Source organism: Phlebotomus papatasi, chromosome 2 (genome assembly GCF_024763615.1).
Source record: "Phlebotomus papatasi isolate M1 chromosome 2, Ppap_2.1, whole genome shotgun sequence".
Lineage (NCBI taxonomy): Eukaryota > Metazoa > Arthropoda > Insecta > Diptera > Psychodidae > Phlebotomus > Phlebotomus papatasi.
In genome coordinates, this window is record NC_077223.1 from 8,307,307 (window position 1) to 8,330,540 (window position 23,234).

At 35.9% G+C, this 23,234-nt stretch overlaps 1 protein-coding gene across 4 annotated transcripts in view; it reads left to right on the plus strand.

Moving 5' to 3' along the window:
- The window catches only part of LOC129803624 (guanylate cyclase 32E), a 57,109-nt gene that overhangs the window by 30,170 nt on the left and 3,705 nt on the right, over positions 1-23,234 (plus strand). For 3 of the 4 annotated variants that reach the window (XM_055850325.1, XM_055850328.1, XM_055850329.1), the window contains exons 2-12: positions 6,257-6,625; positions 11,911-12,104; positions 16,023-16,067; positions 16,154-16,463; positions 16,560-16,810; positions 17,199-17,270; positions 17,352-17,497; positions 17,634-17,793; positions 21,824-22,102; positions 22,162-22,341; positions 22,407-22,583. In XM_055850325.1, the coding sequence (XP_055706300.1) occupies positions 6,484-6,625; positions 11,911-12,104; positions 16,023-16,067; positions 16,154-16,463; positions 16,560-16,810; positions 17,199-17,270; positions 17,352-17,497; positions 17,634-17,793; positions 21,824-22,102; positions 22,162-22,341; positions 22,407-22,583 (1,956 nt within the window). In that variant the 5' untranslated portion in view covers positions 6,257-6,483. The remainder of the gene's footprint in view (positions 1-6,256; positions 6,626-11,910; positions 12,105-16,022; positions 16,068-16,153; positions 16,464-16,559; positions 16,811-17,198; positions 17,271-17,351; positions 17,498-17,633; positions 17,794-21,823; positions 22,103-22,161; positions 22,342-22,406; positions 22,584-23,234) is intronic. The other variant, XM_055850326.1, reaches the window with a different exon arrangement.

Genomic DNA, 23,234 nt, shown 5'->3' on the forward strand with positions numbered 1-23,234 from the left:
GTGTGATATTTTCTTGTGCAGAAAAATATACTCTCTCCATGGGAGTGAATTTTATGGTTGTTGAATATTTGCTTATACTTTCTCCTAGTCACATCCAGATTCCCATACCATCTCCTATACGTACCATCGCATCCCTAGCCATTTGGGCAGGGAGTTTGGGGGGGCTCTCTTGTTGGCGCATTTATTGGCGCAATTTAAATTCAATTTATTTTCACAGTCGCGTACCACACACTTTTCACTCTCATGCAATTTCACAGCAATAAAGGCAAATGTAGTGATTTTCACAGTGGAAACATCGTTCTGTAATTCATAAAATTTCTCACTATTATATCTTCCAAACTACACCAAGTAATATTTTGCTTAGTGTGAAAGTATATAGCAAGTGCTATTTATAGCCTAACTCTTTACATTCGCATCATTTTGCGGTTTATCTCTGACGGGACATCATGGGGAAATCGGTCAACGGGCTCTTCCCCAAACTGAACTTATTTGAAAGGAATTTCCATTAAATATCCTTTAAGATTAAACTTTTTCTCTGTCCTGGCATATTACTCAATGAAGACTTTCAGTAAATTCAATTCCCTTCAATAGGGATCAATTTTCCCGGTCATCGAATCCTTCTTTGTTGTTTATGCCATCATCAAGGTCTGAATTATTCCATGCTGGTCCTCTGATGGATGAGACGAACATTTACCCATGGATCCTCATCAAGATTCATCCCCAAGAAGCATGAAAACACCCCGCCGGGGGGGCCTGGTTTAAAGTAAAGAAGAGGAAACGTGATGGACGAGATCCAAATAGAAATATTCCCAGATAAATTTATATGCTCCACGAAATCCAACTAAAATTGCCATCTACTCTCCCTTAGAACAGCCAAAGGGGTTGTGCATCATGACCGACTAGCAACAGTTTCATATCGTCAATCACGCCTGAATGATTTTAAAAGTCTATATCCTACAATATTTTCGATTAAAGGGTCCATTGATTCGGAATAATATTCAACTCGTACAGTGCAATTTGTAGGGCAGTTTTGAGTTTCAAAGGAATACAGAAAAATCCCACAAGATTGCTTCGTAAACACACCATTGTCGAATCCTTCAATTTCCCTTGGAAAAACCACTACAACCCTTTCCCAAGGGTGGTTTCATGCTGAAATGGAGACAGTTTTGCATAACATTTCCGTGAAATTCTACCCCAACAATGCCGCAAAAGGAAGACTTCCATGGGGATTGGGAAATTGACAGGATCTAGCAAATAAATTGAGCATGAATGCTATCAATTTACCATAAACATTCTTGTATGTTTCCATAACTGTATATCTCAGTGGAAATTTGTAATGAAAGATTTTTTAAATAAGAATTATAAATAAGGTAGAGCAATGTTCCTTGAGTTGAAGGAAGCAGAAATTAGTAGGGTCGAAGGAACACCTCTTCGACAGGCAACCCCTATTGACACTGTTGTCAAAATGTTAAAATTTTACTTAATGCATCCAATAAAATTTAAGTATTAGGGTAAGTGCACATAATTTTGGACAGTTTCTAAATTTGGACACTTTGAGGGTAAAATTGGACACTAAAAATAAATTGATTAAAATGATGGATTTTTATTCCAATATTTGATGAAAAATGAATTCTATCTAAATATTTCTTCTTTTTGGAAGATTTTGACACTAAATACGTTAAATTTTGAATATGATTTGAGTTGAAATTGCTTTGTTGAAAATTCAGTGTGAGCAATTGCTTACGAGAAATATGACAGAACTTCGTGGCTTACTTCAGTCTTATTTAGTTTTGGTGAAGTACTAACAAAGTTTGTTCGCTGTTTTTGAGTGATATTATTGAATATTCATTGAATATTGTGTTGATTCACGTTACTGATGATTTGTACATTTGACCTGAAGTGAGATTTGCCTTGTGAATTAGATTTTTCATGTGAAAAATGGGAAATTTTTTAAGACATTCACCAGTGAGGTGATGATTCTTATTTTGGACAGGTGTTTTTCTCACGAAATTTCGTGAAGTTTTAGCTTTTGTGACGACTAGGTTGGACAAATGCCTGGAGAAACAAAGGAGCATCATCTCTACGAAAGAGATGTAGCGAGAAATGCCTTGAAAGGCTCCCGGAAAGGTCAGGGAATGAGCGAATCCGCACGTACTTGGAGTACCAAAGTCAACTTACTTTAATTAATGATATGGAAAGTTTACGGGCTTCTGTGACATTCTACGTTTCCCTTACATGAACAGAAAGAGGACTTGGTAAGATTGGTTCATCAAATGAAGAACAATGGGCATCCTGTTGAGGCGGATTAGCTGTCCAAATTTACAGCCAAGTTGGACAAATTAATAAACAAGTTGTCCAAAATAAGAGCCAAGGTCACCTCTACTTATCAATTCATTTTTAAACGTATTAAAACTAATTTTAATAAAAATAAGACGATAAATAGCTTGCTAAGTTTCTAAACAACCCTTCTGAAAAGAGAGTAACAAGAAATGTCAATTAGTATAGAAAATATCGCACTTCAAACTTGGAACTTCGATGCTTATAAGCAGACTGTCCAAAATTATAAGCACTTCCCCTATATATAACGTTTTTTCATTAATCTGCGTTCGAATTTCGTATTCCAAATGGTACAGAGTACAGTGTTAAAGTCCTGACACGAGTTCTTAAAGTGTCAATAGGTGTTCCTTTCATCATATTCCAAATAGAAAGGTCAATGCTCGTTTTAGGGTAAGTGTGCCAAATTTCGGCCAGCTTCTAATTTCGATCATTTTGAGTGTAATTTCGGCCAAGCAAATAAATTAATTAAAATTATGTATGTAATCTTCGAATAGTCAATGAATTCATTTTGCTTTTAAATATTTATTAATTTTAGGATGTATTAACACTGAGACCGTTTAATTTTAGGTATAATTTGAATTTAAATTGCGTTGTAAAAACGCAGTGTGGAAAGAGTCTTACAAAAAATGTGACATATCGATTGTGTTTCTAGCAGTCTTCCGATTTGTGGTAAAATGCAAGAGGTTTTCCTTCGGTGTTTTTCATGAAAATTGATTAGTTTTCATTAAAGATTGTTTCTGTTTATGTAATAGTGAATCAATCTTTAAATTTCGGGTATAATTTCCCAGCTGGATCCTGTATTTCGCGTAAAAAAGTATACACTTTGTGAGCGTCTCTCCGGTGAGGTAATGTTGCCTATTCCGGCAACATTTTTAGCTTTCCTAAATTTTTTATTCATTTTATGTTTTTTTTTTCAATTTCTGAGTTCTACAATGTCCAGACAAAAAAACCATCGCTTCTATGAAAAAGATGATGTGGTAAAGGCCTTAGAAGAGTTCAGGAAGGGCAAATTGCTACGGGAATCTGCGCGTAAATTTGGGATGCTACTCTTCAGGTCTTCAGGACAAATTACACGGAAGATCTCAGGGCTTGTGGGTCATATGAACGTATTAAACTAAAGGTTATTCCATAAGACGTTTTGAAATTTTCTATCAATTGCCTCTCAAAAGGTGGTCACAAACAAGGTGGCCGGAATTTCACTCAAAGTGGCCGGAATACTACCCAAAGCAATGTCCACATTTTTATTAATTTTTCAATATTTTAGGAAGTGATTTAAAGAAAGCAAAGATGATAAACTAGTTTTCAAGGTTCCACACAACCCTCCCGAAAAGGAAATAACAAGAAATATCAATATGAATTAAAAATATTGCATTTCAAACTTACGACCTCGATACTTATTTGCAACTATGCCGAAATTTGGCACACTTACCCTATTGTAAGTTCGAATTTTTGTTTCAACAGTTTTTATCCATTCAGACATCCGTTTATCCATTTCTAGACATATAGAAGACATACAACTTAGGCTACTGGTAGGAAGGAGGGAATTGGCAAAGAATTTGCTAATTGGAAAAAAATGAAAAAGTATTTTTTTTGAAGTGGTTTCTCGAACATACAGTAGGCAACAAACTTTTGGCACACACTGTAATTCTGCTAACTTGAAAAAAAAAATGTAAAAACCATATATGTAGTGGATTTTTTAACCGACTGGGACAAGTATGAATTTATCTAAAAGGTCTTGGAATATAGAACAAGTTTGACTCGGTTGTAATCAGTAATGAGCCGAAACAAAATTAAAAAAAAGAACTTTTCAGAATGCTCGAACTCAAAAACTAACATCAAAATGTCAATTTCAAGCATTCCACAAAGCTGACACATTTTTCCAATCCCTTTTTCATAAATTTAATGAAAAGAACAACCTCATTACTTGCTGGAAAAGTTATCCCTGGTCTCCCCTACTAAATAATTCTTCAAATTCTCATGCCCTTTGTGCAACAGACAATCTCCTCTTTCTCAAAAAATTCCAAAGATCCACAATATAAATTGTCTAAAATGCTGCAATATTAAAATTCTCAGCAACAGTCACTGAAAATTAAGTGAATTTCCCAGAGGATACCAGAGAGATTTCCTCCCAAATCGATTCACTTGTCCTGCTATTTTTTCTCAAGTCTAAGGAATTTTCAGGCGATAGTCTTGCGTCATAAGTTCTTTCGTCTTTTGTGTTGGATGCTCAAAAGCAACGCTACCCCAGAAGAAAGAATTAAATGATGAGTGATTCTTAGCTTGAAATGAATTCCTCTTCATACAGAAAATGGTCAATACACTTCATGTTGAGAGGGATTGTTGTATCGTAATATTTTTCCGTAGAGTTAAATGGAAAATTTCTGTTTTTTGGGTGGTGTCAATGGCAAGATGAATGAGTAAAAGTGCTCCTTCAGAATTTACATAGCAAAAGAATTGAGCAAAAGCTTAGTGCTATTGGCAGAATACTAAAAAAAAACGTTCCAAAACCTTTACCAACGCCAAAAGGAACAGCTATTTCCCGCAAGTGGCGCTGGCAACTGTTCTCAATTTTTAATTCTCAAGTTTTTTAGTTGTCAACTCAAATTTTTAAATATTTCGCCCATAATTTAATGTTTTAACTTTTTTATGTGACTTCTACGGATGAGATACGAATGAAAACCCCACTTTCCGTTTTTTAGTTTACTTTGAATCGATGCAAAATATTTATTTTAAAAATTACTCAAAATTTAGCAACTTTAGGACATTTTTCTTGAATTTTTCAGTCAAATTCGTCAAAGTTTTAAGGTAAAACCATCAAAACCTTGAGAATTAGAAATTGAAAACAGTTGCCAGCGCCCCTCGTGGGAGAAAGCAGTGCCCTTATGCGGAGGAAAAGTTTCCTAGTGCAGGAAATGCTGACAAACTTTCTTTGTTCATTTTGCAGTGAATATTTTTCTCCTTTTGGATAAAACCACAATCAACTCTCTCGAAAGGAAAATAATAGGGTAAGATGGGGTAATTCGGAATCATGTCTATTTTGTAAAAGTGAGATTTTTTAACTGTTATCAACTGAGAGAAAAAGAAAACCACGAAAAACTATAAGACTTTACATTTGAGAGTACTTCTTCGTTGTTTTTTCCTTTTACCATTTAAACTGTTAGGAAATCTCACTGTTCCAAATTAGGCACACTTCCAAATTACACCATCTTACCACCATCTACTATTTTCCTTTAGAGAGAGTTGATTGTGGTTTTATCCAAAAGGAGAAAAACATTCACTGCAAAAGGAATAAAAAGAAAGTCCTGAGTATTCCCTGTCACTACGAAGCTTTTCTTCCGCATGAGGGCACTGCTTTCTCCCGCAAGTGGCGCTGGCAACTGTTCTCAGTTTCCAATTTTCAAGGTTTTAGCGGTTTTATCTTAAAATATTGTCGAATTTGAGTAAAATTTCAGGAAAATCCAAAGTAAACTTGCAAGCTATAGTGGTGTCCCAGAAATTGCACAAAATGTTAAGAATATCCTTTCGTGCCACTCCAATTTGTAAACCTAAATCATTAGATATTCCTCCCAAAAATTCCTAGACGAATCTTTGTCCACGAGAATGTGAGTTGTCCTTCGAATGAGTTTAGAATGGTTTAAGTGTGATATTTTATCTGCACATTATTCCCAAACCTCACAGATTTTCCAAACAACCCGCAAGAAAAGCTAAAAGTTTCTTGTGTGCTGTTAAAGTTTTCCCATTTCCCATCATCGCAGTCATGATGGTGCTATTTTTTTTTTTTTGGTTGCGGATGAAAAATTGAAAAGTGCACAAATCGAATTTATTCATCCAACACTTTGGCAACTTTTCATCCTCCACCATTTTGTAGACAACGACAAAACATATTGACGAATTTGGTGAAAAAATTTCCATAATATAGCAATTTTCCCGGTGACCCAAACCCCTCACCACCTCCTCAAACCATCTTTCCGATGAACGAGCAAATCTTCACGGTGCTTTTGAAAGGAAAATGTACTGGAATAATGGGTGACTGTGGAAAGTGCTCAATGTGAAGGGAAACAAGAAGAGAGCAAAAGGCCAAGGCAAAGTGTCTAGAGAAAACAGTTGACAACAGTGTTGACGAGGCGAGGGGTGATAGAGAAAATTATGAAGTGCTGCTTCTTTGCACATTTAATAATTGTCACAATAAATCTGTGTGTTGTGCAAAAGGCGACATCCGAGGTCTTCACACTCGGCTACCTCACAGGATCACAGCGAAGAACTGGAGATCTCGAGTACACACGACCAGGTAAGACAATGACACACTTAATCACAACCAGTATCTCCATGACGCCACACGGAAAGAATCCTTAAATCATCAAGATTTAGTATTCTAAGACGACACAATTCCTCAATTGACTTCTCTTAAGGAAAACATCGTGCAGGGAAATGATTAATTCCGCACGAAGTTTAAATTGAGTCTAAAATGCCGGGGGCGAACAACTAGCGAAAAGAATGCTACTTTTTTTTGTATATTTAATTCCAAGACTTTCAGTTAACTGGAGTAGGGGAAACTGCGGAAGTAGTGAACATGGGGCAGTTCTAAACACTGATTTTTATATCTATACTGCTTGGACTTACGACGATCAATTCTTCAGTGGACAAGGACCGCTAAAGTATCTACAATAGACTCTCTCTCAATCGGGAATATGGGGCAAAATATCATCCGGTTTAGCGATAGAATTGAGCGTCAAAGCCTTTGTAAATTCCACAAAAAGCGCTCAATTATAAAGAATCACGATACAATAGGAAGAACTACAGCGAATTTGAGCGAATTAGCTTCATAATTAAACGTGAAAATTGTCAACAAAATTTGTCGCCCGATTGAGAAAGAGCCGATTGAGCGAGAGTCTACTGTATAATATAATATAGGTCTCGTACTCTGAAGTCTAATATATAAGTACAAGATTTCTCTGTTTAGAACTACCCCACCCCATGTTTATTACAACCCCAGTTTCCCCTATATCTTTTCTTACGAGACAAGGAAGGCTTAAAGAATGGGCACAGTCCGGGAACGACATTTTAAACATTCTTTTTATTTTGGTTAAGGTCGTGTAGCAAGTCAAGCAGAGCATGTGGCGTCTAATAGCTCAATTGATAGAGCACTCGTCTAGTTAACGAGAGGTCTTCAGTTCGATTCTGGGCGGAGGCAGGAATTTTTCCTATCTCCACTGAGAAAAAACTGGATGATTTGAGTGTCATTTTCTGTGATTGACGATTTCTCTGTACACAAATACAATTAACATTGAACTAAAGTTCGTAAAATTCTCACGTTATTTATTAGATTGGATTAGATTACAGTAGGGGCGGTTACTTGAGAAACCTAGGCCTCTATTTGGGTCCATTATTCATCCCTATTTAAATTAACCCCTCTTAAGGGCAAGATGGTTCAACCCAGCCCGTTTTTCGGATAAACTCCATTAAACCAGGCAGTCTTAGTCTTGAGAGGTTTTCATCAGACAGCATCACTTTACCTACACTGAGGGAAATCCGAAAAAGTTAAGATAACATTCCGGAAATGTTAATTTTACCCTGCAGTATTGATTCGAAATCGTTGTTAATATTATGCTTTTTAGGTGTATTAGGGGTTAAAGTTACCCTTTTTCATGTTAATTTTACCCTTAAAAAGGTGTAAAATTAACATTAAAAAATGTTGATATTTTTTTACACATAAAAAGTGTTAAAGTTATGAGGAAAAAAAGTTAATCGCATCCTCTTTTTTTTCTCAATGTAGCACCTGTGTGATGTTACATTACCCCGGGCCGCTATAAAAATTGTTCCCACCGTTTCGTACAAAATTCCTTAGGAAAATATAAAGATCGTCACCCACTATCCGGGAAAAAAGTCATTTTCTTGTACCCGGTGAATTCTTTAGGAAGCCATCCAAACCATCAGTACAAAACTACAAAGGAGTGTTACACACTATCCCTAGATTAAGATCCCATTTCTTAGGGGGACATTTCATATAGTTTTTCATATTAATTAAATTTTTCCCGCTTTTCCGAGGAAATTTCCTATAGATTTCCTCGAGATATCTCGAAAATAGTACCGGAAAACTGGGAAATTAATCCCAGGAACATTCCTAGAAGAGATTTATAAAGTTTTCCCGATTTTCTGTGGAAATTCCCTATAATTCACGGAAAAATCTTGGTAAAATTCTAAGAAAACTAGGAGACTTGTTCCACGAATTTACTCGGGAAAGGTTAATGAACTATCTTCACGTGAATTTCAAAAGTTTCCAGGGAAATTTTGTTGAAATTGAGGAAAAAACTGAAAGATGTTTCTCAATTAAATCTCCAGCAAAGGCCTCTGAATCTTACCCACCTTCATGTGGAAACTATTCTTAAATTTCCTTAGATATTAGAATTCCATTTTTTATTATTTTTATTTTATTTTTCCTTATTTTATTTTTTGTTTTAATTTATCTTTAGTTAGGGGAAATGCTTCTAATTTTGTCCAGTTTCTTATTTTGGACACTTTGAGGATAACATTGGACACTAAAAATAAATTGATTAAAATGATGGATTTTTATTCCAATATTTGATGAATAATGAATTCTATCTAAATATTTGTTCTTTTTGGAATATTTTAACACTAAATACGTTAAAATTTGAATATGATTTGAGTTGAAATTGCTTTGTTGAAAATTCAGTGTGAGCAATTGCTTACGAGAAATATGACAGAACTTCGTGGCTTACTTCAGTCTTATTTAGTTTTGGTGAAGTACTAACAAAGTTTGTTCGCTGTTTTTGAGTGATATTATTGAATATTCATTGAATATTGTGTTGATTCACGTTACTGATGATTTGTACATTTGACCTGAAGTGAGATTTGCCTTGTGAATTATATTTTTCCTGTGAAAAATGGGAATTTTTTTAAGACATTCACCAGTGAGGTGATGATTCTTATTTTGGACAGGTGTTTTTCTCACGAAATTTCGTGAAGTTTTAGCTTTTGTGATGACTAGGTTGGACAAATGCCTGGAGAAATGAAGGAGCATCATCTCTACGAAAGAGATGCAGTGAGAAATGCCTTTAAAGGCTCCCGTAAAGGGCAGGGAATGAGCGAATCCGCACGTACTTGGAGTACCGAAGTCAACTCACTTTAATGAATGATATGGAAAGTTTCTGGGCTTCTTGTGACATTCCACGTTTCCCTTACATGACCAGGAAGAGGACTTGATAAGATTGGTTCATAAAATGAAGAACAATGGGCATCCTATTGAGGCGGATTATCTGTCCAAATTTACAGACAAGTTGTAAAAATTAATAACCAAGTTGTCCAAAATAAGAGTCAAATTCACCTCTACATATTAATTCATTTTCAAACGTATTAAAACTAATTTTAGTAAAAATGAGATGATAAATAGCTTGCCAAGTTTCTAAACAATCCTTCTGAAAAGAGAGTAACAAGAAAAGTCAATTAGTATTGAAAATATGGCACTTCAAACTTAGGATATCGATGCTTATATGCAGACTGTCCAAAATTATAAGCACTTCCCCTAATCTTTTAATTTACCTGTTAAGAAATGCTACTAAGATATTCCCTGTACTTCTTACTAAATTTTTTGCTTGAAATATTACATCCATATAATTGCTCTTGTATGTTCTATGTAAACTTCTTCCAATAAAAAACATCTCGACTGAAGTATGTCCTTAAGTGAAAATGAATTTCATACGGATTTCTATGAGAAAATCAATTGAATTTTCCATGTCTCTGTTGGGAATTTCGTACGAAGAACATGGATTTTGACCTAGATCCTTCTCCTCTTTTATTACTCAGACAAAGTTTCGGAGCTTGTTTGTTTCTTCCCCAGGAATGCAAAGTAATGGGTGGGATACAGGGTCTGGACACAAAATAACTACGTATATGTACATCACTGGACGATAATTGCATGCTGATGGTTAGAATCTAGCCCCCGGCTAAGTGTTTTTTTTTTACATGAAGTTGTTTGAAGCCAACTCACAAATTGATCAGAAACTCAGCTTACACTTCTCAGAATAAGACCGCATTTAGACAGATATATAGTATATTTATTCCTCTTTACACGGACCAGAGTCATGTACAGGAATAATACCTCAATTTTGACATATATCGTGTAACAGTCACGAATGCAGAAAAATTCCCATATGCATTTGTATGTGAAAGCGAGAAATTGGTTTCAACTTTTAAGGCCACTCGCCGGGGACTGGGTTAGAATGCGACCAAATGCGATTTGTCTAAATTCATCTTCTGACAGAATACTTTCCTACGACTTTTCCCAACTTTTTCTCTACAAAATTTTATTATTTTCACGAGAATATTCGATGTTCAATATGAATTTCTTTTAATAAAAATATCTCGACTGAAGTATATCCTTAAGTGAAAATGAATTTTATACGGATTCCTCAGAAGAAACTTATTGAATTTTCCGTGTCTCTGTTCGAAATTTTCTATTAATCTTCGTAAGAAACAAAAAAAGACCAATTTTTTGCTGGAATAGAACTATTATTCTGGAGATTTTGTCGTCAATAAGACGGCGGTGGACGGAAATTTTGCTTTCTAATTAGAAACATTGCAACCGATATCTTTTGCAAGGGTGTAAGCAATCTTTTTAAGTAGTTGTTCTCCCCTTGGCACACAAAATGAAAAATTGTGCAATTTCCATTTCAATCTAAGTCAAAAATATTCTCTCAAAGCCCAAAAACAGGGTGATATAAACCCCTCAAACTCTTCTCATTGTACTATAAATAGATGGAAAAATGCCTTTTATATCACCAAGAAGTATTGTTACACAAAAGTCCTTTTTCTTACACTTCCTTCCACGATTGTGTCCTCTCCATATGGTGCCTGTCGTCATGACGGAGCTTTTTCAATTCCTTGAAAAATTGCCTCCAATCGAGAAAAAGGAAGAATGTGGCTCGATATTAAATTTCCTCCCAATGGAAGTCACCAAGAAATATGCCAAGAAAATACATTTCACATTTTCACTCAGCTCATAAATTCCATTCAACACATTTCTCTGGCAGAAAATAAGAATAATGATTTTCTCCGGGATAATTAACTTTATATTGTCACATAACTATGCTGACCCTTTTGGGACAAATTAATTATTGTTGATAATTAATAAATTGCCTAAGTCCTAATCCTCCTATATTCAAGCACACTCTCCTCTTAGCCAATTGAACAGGACGAAAGTTTACCTTAGGTAATAGGATTATTGTAATAAGTCTTTCCTTAACTATTTCGTAATTAAATTTTTCAATTTTCTTCTCTTCTGCAATATCCTCAAGAGATTTCCATAAAATAATCATTTACATCCCTCTCAATTTTCATTGGAATTATTTTGTGCAGACAAAAAGGGATCTCTACTCATTGCCTTGGCCTCAGAGACTTAATAAATTGTTGAGTGGTTCTAATGAGTTTTATCTCTTGTGGAGAAAAGTTGCGTGACAAATAGATAAGTTATTGGAAGCACTTTCCCAAACTTTTCTCATCAATTGGAAAACCAGAGAGCTCTCAATTAATTGTCAATGGAAACTTTCTACTCAACAGGACTCACAATTTCTGGAGCAATCTCACTGGCAGTATCTGAGGTTAACGAGGGACTTCTTAAGGACTTGGGACATCAACTTGAATTCATTGTGGCTGAAACTTACGGCGAAGAAGTGTCAAGTATTCGTCAAACTGCTGCTCTGTGGACTAAACAGGTGGCTGGATATATTGGACCGCAGGAGACATGTGTTCATGTAAATATTCTAATCCCTTTATTTAACCTTCAAGCGGTCAACAAGGCTACAGAGGCCTCACTAAATTTATTTTCTGAGAAAAATTGAAGAATTTATTAAAAAAAAGGTGAGAAAGCCTCCCAGGTTTTGCGAAGTGCTTGAAATAGTGATTTAAATGCTATACCTCAGAAGCCTCAGAAGTATCTTCGCATCATTTACCATTTACCGGTTCTCACCCGATTTGAACCGACTTATAATTCACTCAAAAGATCCCTTAAAACAATTGTAAGAGCAATAAAATTAATTTTCAGAGAAAAATTACTTATCGGTACATTACCGATTTACAACTAATTTGAACCAATTTATAAATCACTCAAAATATTTCGCAAAATACACCTCAGGAGCAATTTAATTGAATTTCGTATAAAAATTAGTTAAACCGGTTCATGAACGGTTCAAAACCGATTGGAACTCACATTTTTTTTGTGTGGACAAAGACAAGCTGCTGGATACCTAAAAAAAGCCCAAGAAAGAAGAAAAGTAAAGAAAATAGTAAAAAACGGTGTTAGAGAAATCCTAGAAAATTGTAAAAAAGTGCCCTGTGAACATCCTGACCCAATTAATGAACGAATCTCAGAGATTCGAAAGACTCTGGAAAAAGTTGATGAGTTTTCCCTGAGTGAATTGTATTTTCCCGACGATTTCCGTTATCCCCACCTCGGGAACTCATTTAGTTTTGTCGGAAATTCCAAGACCTGTCCAACGTGCCCAAACATGACCCTATTCGGTTGAGAAATGCACTCTATAGAGCTTTTTTTAACCCTTTAACCTTGAAAACCCGTTATCAAGAATGATTCAACGGTATTTTCACACATGGTCAAATGTCCGCCTGGGCAATCTCTAAAACAAATCCAAAAATGAAAAAGAATCGCACGACGGGTTTTCGAGTAATCCTATTGTAATGGTCGCACGGTAAGTCGCTGTCTTTAACCGTTTGACTTCTAGAACTGGCAACAGCCGGACGGTGAGACTGAGAAACGGACAAACAGCGTGACGACATTTCTCAGAAATCAACTGAAACGCGAAGATTTGTTAAAAGTAGTCCCCGGGGGTGGAAATTTTGAGGGGGTAAAAAAATCGAGGATTTATATATACTGCTCTCTCCGTCAAGTTTGAGCAGAAAAACCATAGTGTTTCCAAATACCCCGTGTTTACTACGACGCAAGCTTTCCTACTTAATGTCGTATATGTGTTGGTCACATGAAGTATACGGGCAAATGTAAAATGTTCTCACAGACGGCTTTTCGCATCAAACGCCGTGTAGAATCCCCTATGCAGGATGTGCCTGAGAGAAAAAATGGTGCCCATAAAAGCTTTCAGGCAGACCTACGCCAGCAAGGCTAAAATTCAAAAACTTGTCAAGGAACGTCTCAGAATCGACTCCGAAAACCTTCCTGAAGTGAGTTAAAAATATAAGTGCTTTGGGCAACGTTCCATCAACTTTAATAGACCGGAGATGCCTTTGTCTAGTCTATATATGCAATGCTTGGCACTCCCATGAAAAGTGGTCCACAGTCTTCAAAGCAACACCACAACCTCTGCAGCCTGCTGTTGTAGCAAGGATCATTCTAAACATGTGGAAGTTTAGAGAATGACCTGTTAGAATGCTTACCACATTTCTTAAATCACTTCTGCTAAATCCAGCAGAAATAACTTGTTGCTGGTGTAAGGACTGCAATAAAGCCCTTAGATGGCCTACGTCCTTTACAATCCTTCCAAAACTGCCGCTGACTAGCATATAACCTATCAGCCATTTCAAAATCTGGGTCGGAATTCTCAGGAGGGGCAGGGTAACCACAAAATCCCTTAGAGAAGCCTCTCTTGCCAAAAAGTCAGCCCTGTTATTTCCCTGGGTCCTTGAATTCTGGAATGAACCTGGGTCCTTTAAGAGTCCTGAGCGAAAAACTCCTCTTGAATTTACAAATACAGTTGGCCTGTGCTCAATGTCCGCAGAGGTGCTTTTCCGGCGAAATCCTGTGTTTCCCTGGTGTTACCTCATTAAGAGCGGAGGAGTTAAAATACGCCAATTTTCAGAGACATTGTTCACGATTTTCACCACTGAGGAAGGGGCGTTGTTAGCGTCGAAAGCTTTGGCAAAGATCTACGTGTTTTTCTTGTCCTGAAAGGATAGACAACCCTGACGCAACCGGAGGAAGTTTTCATCTTCCTATTTCCAATACAAATTTACAATCTGCTACGATTGCAATTCGCTGATCTTGCAGGTCATTCAATCTGACCATTTTCACAGCCATTATTAAACCATAGATTTCAGCTTAAGTTATCGATGTATAAGACCCTGGGGACCCTAGTGGTTGGAAATTGGGAGAGTTCTATGTTCCATTTCAGAATCACACAACCAGCTTCCAATACTCGAAATCGAGCGTCTAAAAACATCAGTCATATGGCTTAGCTTCTCTAAACAATTATTAGAAAGATTTTATTTTAAATGTCTACTCAGAATTGTATGCTAAGGGTAAATGATCCAGTGGACTCTAAAAAGCCAAAAAAAAACAGTGCTTTTTATTCGGGATTTCGAGACCCTCAAGAACTGGATTAAAGGCTTTGATAGACCTGAGGATTAGCCGAGAGACGGCTTAGCGTAATTATATTTGAAGTTATGGTTAAATTTCATTTCCATCATTTTCCACTAAGTCGTCTCTCGGCTTAAGTCGTAAGTTTGTATAGGGCATAAACCTCTAGTCTGAAGACCTAATTACGGACTTTCTTTTAGGCATACAACAGTCTAGGAAATGCTTCAGAAAGCTTAATGCGGGATGAATGCCGCTCTTTAGGGCTTTTTTGCATTTACCCGTATACTTCATGTGAACAACACATACGCGCCATGAAGTGAGTCACATGGTGAAATCTCATGAAGCATTTTAATTTAAAATTATGAAGGATCAAGTAGCGAATATGGCTAAAATGAAGACCTTTTTACGGACTTGCATTTAATCAAACTGTCTAGGAAATACCGTGCAAGGCTTAGTGCGGAATGAATGCCGGTCTTTGGGGCTTTTTACATTTTCCCGTATACTTCATGTGAGCAGCACAGATGCGCCATGAAGTAATCCACATGGTGAGATCTTATGTGATATTTTAACCCTCTAACGGTGTTTTCTTTAATATGCGAAAAAAAAGTTCTAAAACAATGTTAACAAATAAATTTATTTTAGTCAGATAACTTTAAATCTGTATTTTTCTTGAAATTGGAAATAAGTTTTTTTGACAAAAATATTTTTTGTTGTTTTTTCTCTGATCTGTCACACAAAACTGGGAATAGCAACAAAACGAAGAGTCAAAATGAGTTCAAACTTCCAAGAGATGTTTATAAGACTATTACCGAGGACACCTTTATTGTCGCTGTAAATGTGATTTTTGTGAAGACCGCCTGAAGGCGGTCTTACCCGTTAGAGGGTTAAATTGGTTTGATGAAGGATCAAGTACTGGGATATTCGTAAGGAGCAAAAACTCTTTAGTTCATTTTCAAATTAACTCACGTATTTTTTCAAGAAAGGTCCATCGGAGTACCAGTGTCGGTTTTGAACTTTAATTCCTTGAGAGTTTGCTATTTTGGAAAACCTTACCAAACCACAAAAATAATAAAAAATTAATCAAGAAATATGGAATTTGTAGTAGATTAAATTTCAGGGCCTTTAAGGCTATGGTTGTTTGTTTGTATTAAATTTATATCCTGTCCTCTTCAGGGTTTAATGACGACAAAATGGTCAAAGTACAAAATTATCAAATGAGCAATTTAGGGACGGTTACATTTCAAAAGTTCAGGCCAAGCAATAGCTCTTGGAAACATTTCTAATTTGCTGGGATACTATACAGAGATAAGAAGATTGCCAGTAATCATGGTATTTCTCCGTCAAACAGGAAGGAAGGATGGCAGCAGCTTTCAATTTACCCATGATTTCCTATGTAAGTTTGAGCTTCTGTTGACTGAGAGCTTCTGGCACTAATTGACCAATTCCCACTCCTCCCCCATTTCTTCGCCCAATAAACAGTTTTGCACCCACCGTGATACATCCAACAAGAAGGATTTTCCTACATTTGCCCGCACTCGTCCTCCCGATACACAAATCTCCAAATCTGTGCTCTCCCTTTTGCTGGCATACAATTGGACACGTGTGACATTCTTGTACTTGGACTCCGAGGACAATGAATTCGGAGCTGTAGCAGAGACGATTGTGTCAACACTGGAGGCGGCTGGTGTGGGAGTTTACATGAAACTGACATGGAACACGATCTACCATCATGGATACTCAAAGTCACCCTTTGATGATTTAGTGGAACTTTCTTTTACCGACACAAGAAGTGAGTTTCGAATTTCTCCACGCAAACCAAAATTTTCAGATATGGGAGCATCGTTCTGAATAAATTTCCCCTTTCCATTTTTTCCCATTGGTATAGTTTACCTGATTCTGGGACACTACTATGAGCATTTAGGACTGTTACTGAGCTTGGAGAAGAGGGGTCTCCTTGATCAGGGAGAATACTTTGTCGTGGGCATTGACATTGAGCAGTATGACACATCAGATCCCGAAAAATACCTCAGGGGATTGCTTCAGGATGAGAAAGATGTGAAGTCAGAGAAAGCTTTTAGGTCATACATGGCTATAGTACCATCAGCTCCCGTTGCATTTAATGACTTCGCCATTAAGGTAAGTCTCTCTTCTTTTGAAATGATAAATTATGCTGAAAATTCTGTCCCTGTGAATTCCCCATTGAGATAGTTTTCTTGCATTATTTACTTAATTGAAAACACTTAAAGTGCATTATCACGAAATTCATTGAAATATTAAATTTAATTCCTTTTTCGGATACATCCCAAAATATCCTTTAGGGAAATGTAATTTGGTAAAATATCAATTTAAAGCTTTAATTGCTGGTGAAATCGTTAGCAATTGAAATGCGCAATAGAGCGGTAACAGGTGCTTTTAAATTTGTGAACAATTTAATTTAAAATGGGTTAAAGTTCAATGAAATACACCAATGCTGAAAGAGAATTGAAATGTTTTTAAAGCAACCCAAAATCTCCCCCTATTTTAGGTGAACAAATTTATGGAGCTTCCACCATTCAATTTTCCCAATCCCCTTGGCCATATCGGAGGTGTAAAGCAGGTATTTTCATGCGAAAAAATCACGCACATTAGTAATTGGGTGACACAGATTATTTTTAATGTCCTTCTTTCACCTGACCAGATTCGAGCTGAAGCGGCTTATTTGTACGATGCCGTCCACTTGTACACGAAAGCCCTAATTCGGGTGGTACGGAATGGGGAGAATCCACGCAATGGTACAACAGTCATCGATGCCATCAAGGGGAGCAACTATTTAAGTGCGATGGGGTCAGTCAAGACTGTATGTAGATGCTCTGGAGTGAGTGCTTTACTGTAAAAATACCACTTTCTCTCCCTCTTTCTCATTGCAAACACGGAAAAAAATATGAACACAAAACAACAACCCCACCGTGAAAATATATAGGTATCTGGTGCATATGGATGAAAATGGAGATGCAGCAGGGAACTACACAGTGCTCGCATTGAGCAGAAATAAGAGTGGAAATCCCAAGGATCCAGATAAAACCATCGTGGGACTGTATCCACTTGGAACATTTAGTAAATTGGCAGGAGATCGAGTTCCGGTAAGTGTTATAAGAAAATAAAACCAACTCCTTTCCACGAGTTCTTTATACTACGTATACCGCAAGGAACTATTGACAGAAATCAAATTAATGAATATAATCAGACAAAAACGGTTACGGTTGAAAATTTAGCCATGGGCCAAAACCAATTAGGGGAAAGTACTCTAGGTTGGATCACAAATATGAAGTTCAAACTTGATGATTTTTATTTTGGGAAAATCGAAAATGAATCCCAATTTTCATTACACTGAAAAAATCTTTAGTTAATTGAGATCCCATGCTTCTCTCATTTACCATTCAAAATCTCTTAGTTCCTTTTTACGAGGTAAATAAAAATACTACGTCGATTTGGTCCAAGGCATAGTACAATTTTTGCCTTCGAATGTGACGGTACATGCCTTTGAATCTAGAATTTTCTCGGAAAATATTTCTTTCGAAACACTAAACGATCTATTATTAATTAGCCTAAGGTCTAATACACTCACTGAAACTATCACTATAGTGAAAAACGCCAAGAAAAAGAATATTTTCCGATTTTTCTGAAATACTGCTTTTCCAATAGGAATAAATTGTTGGAAAAGCTATATTATCGATATGACACCCCTAAAATACGACTGTAAAAAGAGAAGGGTGATAATTCATGCCATTTTGAAGTTAATAAACTGAGGTTATTTTGTTTCCGAAAAGAAATAAAAAGAAAATATTGGAAATTGTTTCTTAAATGATATCAATCAAATGTTTTGCCTTTGTGTGATCCTGCAAGATCACCATGGTGAGCAATGAAATAACTCTAGCCACGTACCGAGTTAAAGACTTAAACATCTTCATCAGACCATCATTTCCAGACTCAGAAAGACAACACATTACACTATCATCATTCCGATTAAGGTGAAATGAAAACAAAGCTGCAAAATTTGCTATTTTTAAGTACTTTATTAAGTACTTAAGTACTTTATTACTGAGTAGTATATCCTACTTTTAAGTAAGTACTATATTATGCATTTAGTCAGCAGCGACGGTGAATTTATTTGCTTTACTAGAATACTTGAAGCAAAACATAGAAAAATAAGGTTGTGTAATAACATATGACATATTAAATGGCGGTAGTGTTACTAGATAAGCATTCGAAAGCATGAAATTCTTAAATTCGAAGGCAAGGTATGGGTGGTTTTGCAAGTTATCCACCACCCACAAAAATGGTATCCTTCTCGAGAAAAACTATGTTGACGATAATCAACCCAAAATTAACCCTTTATCATTCACACTAGACACGTTTTTCCAAAAATCATTTTGAATAGGAAAAAACGGAAAAAACACATGTAAAATTCAATATTAAAATGAAGCTTTGAGTCCATTTTCAATTTTTCTTATAAAAGCATAAAAACGAATTACTTAGGCCCTCTATTTTTGGAGGAGACTCGTAATTGATAGTAAGCTAACTAATATTTGATAGAAATGTGTAAGTTTTATAGAAAAACCAAAAGAAATTCACACTATTCGAAGGCATGAACGTTCGAAGGGAGAGTACTTTCCCCTATCTCGTACAACATACCATTTTTTCTTCAGCCGAAACACTTTTCCCAGTTTGAAAACCAGTGACCTAATTCTGTTCATAATAAAATGGAAATACAGTAGACTCTCACTCAATCGGCTCTTTTTCAATCCGGCGAAAAATTTTATTGACAATTTTCACGTTTAATTATGAAGCTAATTCGCTCAAATACGCTGTAGTTTTTCCTATTTTATCGTGATCCTTTATAATTGAGCGCTTTTTGTGGAATTTACAAAGGCTTTGACGCCCAAATCTATCGATAAACCGGATGACATTTTGCCCTAAATGCCCGATTGAGAGAGAGTCTACTGTATTATTCAAAGGTATAAATAAAATATACCGTAGATGCGGGTTACTCCTTGGTGCCATCTTCTAAAAGATACCTAAAATAATATATGATTTGTGTGGAAGGAGGGGATGGAGGAAAAATAAGGACAGATTTCCCTAGACAATATAGACTGAAAACCAAAAGTCGATATCTCTTAATATTTAACTTTCACATCGAAAAACATATACGACCAACAAAATTAGAACATTTAAACCAAGTGTATCATTTGCGAGTACTTTACCGAATCAAAACTGATTGAGACCGACGCAGCTGGATTGGAAATTTCAAGACCTTTCTAAAATATCCAAATTCAAACAAATCTGTTGTAAAATAGGTCCTCTAAAGTGGTTGGACTTTGACTTTCAAAAATTCAAAATGGAGAATTTTCCGGTCATTGGTATTTATGGACGAAATGTTCACCTGTAGTGGAATTCTGTAATAAATGACAATGTCATATGACAAATTCAAAATTTTTAGGTGTGATTCCTTCTAATCACACCTATTGTAATCCACCGATAGAGTAAAGAAAGATAGAGTAAATGTCCTAATTCAAAACCATTTTCAGACGCTTTAACTTTGACAGAAAATGCAACACATTAAGTTCATATTTTTTTCTGAAGAGAATTACATAAATTTTCTCCGTGACTCTTCTAGAATGTTAGTGTTTAGTGAAAATTCTTTAGATATAATTTGAAAAATTCTTAAATACAAGAAAAATACGCGAGTGTAGAATGATTCTATTGGAAACAAATTAATCGAAATGGAGACAAGGGAAAGTTTCTAATTGGAGACAAACAGTGTAAGTCAAACCACGACGAAAGGGTTCCAAAATCTTGTAAATTTGCTCTTGAGTTCAGAATTTGTTCTTATTCTTGGTCTTTTCTCCTTTCTCATCTAAGACAATAAGAAAATCTCTCCAAAAAAAAGTCATATTTCCGGGGTTTCCTATTGAAGCATTTGCAGAAACTTCAGAAAAACCCTTTTTCTTCACGAAATAGGTAATTATTTCATTTGAAAACTTCACGTACCGTTAACAATAAACATTATCACTTAATTTAACTAAAATTAGCCAGAAATATGACACAAATATTAAACGAAATGAATAAACAACAGTCACTTTATTGTGTTTTTCATTGGAAAACATGGTCGATCGATGAAAAATTTGATGGTGAAAAGGTAACACTTTTAATTTTTGTGAAAAATCAACAAATTGATATTTGTCAATATGAATGGATTTTTGCTTTATTTGTAGCAAAATTAGCTAAATAATGAAACTGTGATATAGAAAATATATAAATATAATAATTTAGTACTGTATTTATCGTAAAAACAATGACGTTTCCATTTGGAGTAGCGAAAAATTTCCATTTGGAGCAGGTTTTGAATTAGCTCAATTTACCCTACGAAAATTCACTTTATTGATTTTTTTAATGAAATCGCTTATATTTTAAAAATGTAGTCTGTCTTGGTTGATTTGACAGAAATGTCAAATATGTGATTTCTAACAATGCCACATGAGCTGAAATGGAAATGTCATGGCTACAGAATCACTAATTTTTTCAATTAAAATTCATTATTTTACTGAACTTATCGTAATGATTCGTGACGAATATCAAAAAAGTTTTTCCGCTTTCACTAATGAGGTTTTAATCAATAAAACTTGAACTTGTAGGAGAATTCTGTAATCCTATGAAAATGCCATATGACAAATTTAAAAATATTAATGTGCAAAATTCGGAAAAATTAGTCAAAATGAGATTTATAGCAATTACTAAAAGCTTTCATAGAACTCCTTGCAATGTCTATTCGATCCTCACTGGACTTTATTCTGTTTCCGAATTTACCACGAAAATTTGTCATATGACATTGTCATATCGATACAGAATTCCCCTACACTCAGTCCCGGGATTATGCACATTTTCGGAACCGAAAACAACGCGCAAAATGGCATTTAGCATCGAGAAAATTTGCATACCCACAGGGGCTTTCTTTCGAATAAATCAGTCGTATATCTCTAAATGGGATTTCTCAAAATAGAGCCCAAAAGTCTCAAGCCGATCCTCGAGAATATTTGGCTTGTAAAATTTGGCAGTAAATGATTAGGTATTGTACCTAAAATGCTTATTAAATCCTGGGCAAAATCATTCCAGGATCTCCACCTATTTAGGAGCATGGAGTGGCTGTCCGGAAGACCCCCAATAGCTGAGCCACAATGTGGATTCCGAGGTGAAAAATGCATAAGCTACACAGGTGAAATTTCTGCTGGAATTGCCGGAGTAGCTCTCCTACTGCTAGGAATTGTCTCCCTGGTTCTCTATAGGAATTGGAAATACGAACAGGAACTAGATAGCCTGCTCTGGAAAGTGGATTTCAAGGAGATCCAAATGCATGAGAGTGACAAGGAGGGGAATGGACAGAAACTGACAAGAGTATGACTTTTGAAACTTTCTTTTGGTGTTCTATGTGGTAAGTTTGAGTTTTTTTGCAGGCCACCCATCCATTAATTAGGACCAGTCAAGTAAGCCTGAGTTCGAATCCCGATGCTGATTTTCGCTATTCGACAATCTTCACCCCAATCGGTCTCTACAAGGGTCAACTGTATGCCATTAAGAAAGTCCAGAAGAAGTATGTGGACATTACCAGAGAAATGAAGAAAGAGCTGAAGTTGGTAAGATTGATCAGATCTATCTTGAATTGAAAAGGGTTTAAACTTTATTTTTATGGACGTTTCAGATCCGCGATTTGCGTCATGACAATATTTGCGCCTTTATTGGTGCTTGTACTGATCCTCCTAATATTTGCATCATCACTGAGTACTGCAACAGGGGCAGTCTTAAAGATGTCCTGGAGAATGAGGATGTAAAGTTGGACAATATGTTTACAGCCTCAATGGTTGCAGACATCATTCGGGTGAGTTTAAAGATAAGCTTTTAAAATTATTTTTGAAATTTTTCAGACTTTTTACAAACTTTTACAAACAACTGCAAAAAAATGGCGTGTAGATTACAGATGTGTTTTCGGAGAGCGGAATATTATTCGTATCGTGATCACACGAGCATTTTATGTTCTTTTCCTCTTGTTCGTGCATTTTTACTCGTCTGACAAAACTTTACGAACAAATGACAAAATTTGACAAACATGTTTCTGTTTACAAACATTTACAAACAAATGTTTGTAAAAGAACAAGAAATGATCGTCAAGTGATCGTGTTACGAAGAATGTTTGTGAAAAATGTACAAACTTTTACGAACTTGTTTGTAAAATGTGTTTTCGGAGAGAGAAACTCCGTCCGGATGCTGCAACATTATTTGTGGAGTTTTCAATCCAAGATCAAAAACTACCTCTTCTCCAGAGCTTTCGGCACGCTCCGTGTCTTCCTCAGTAGTCAAGTGTTCCAGGATTTTTACAAAAGATCTCAACGGATGCACCAGACACTCTTCGATCATTCTGGGATAACCGAAAAACTCCACAAATAGTGTTGTCTCATCCGAACGGAATTCCCCTCTCCGAAAACACATTTTACAAACAAGTTCGTAAAAGTTTGTTATTGTTTTCGCAAAC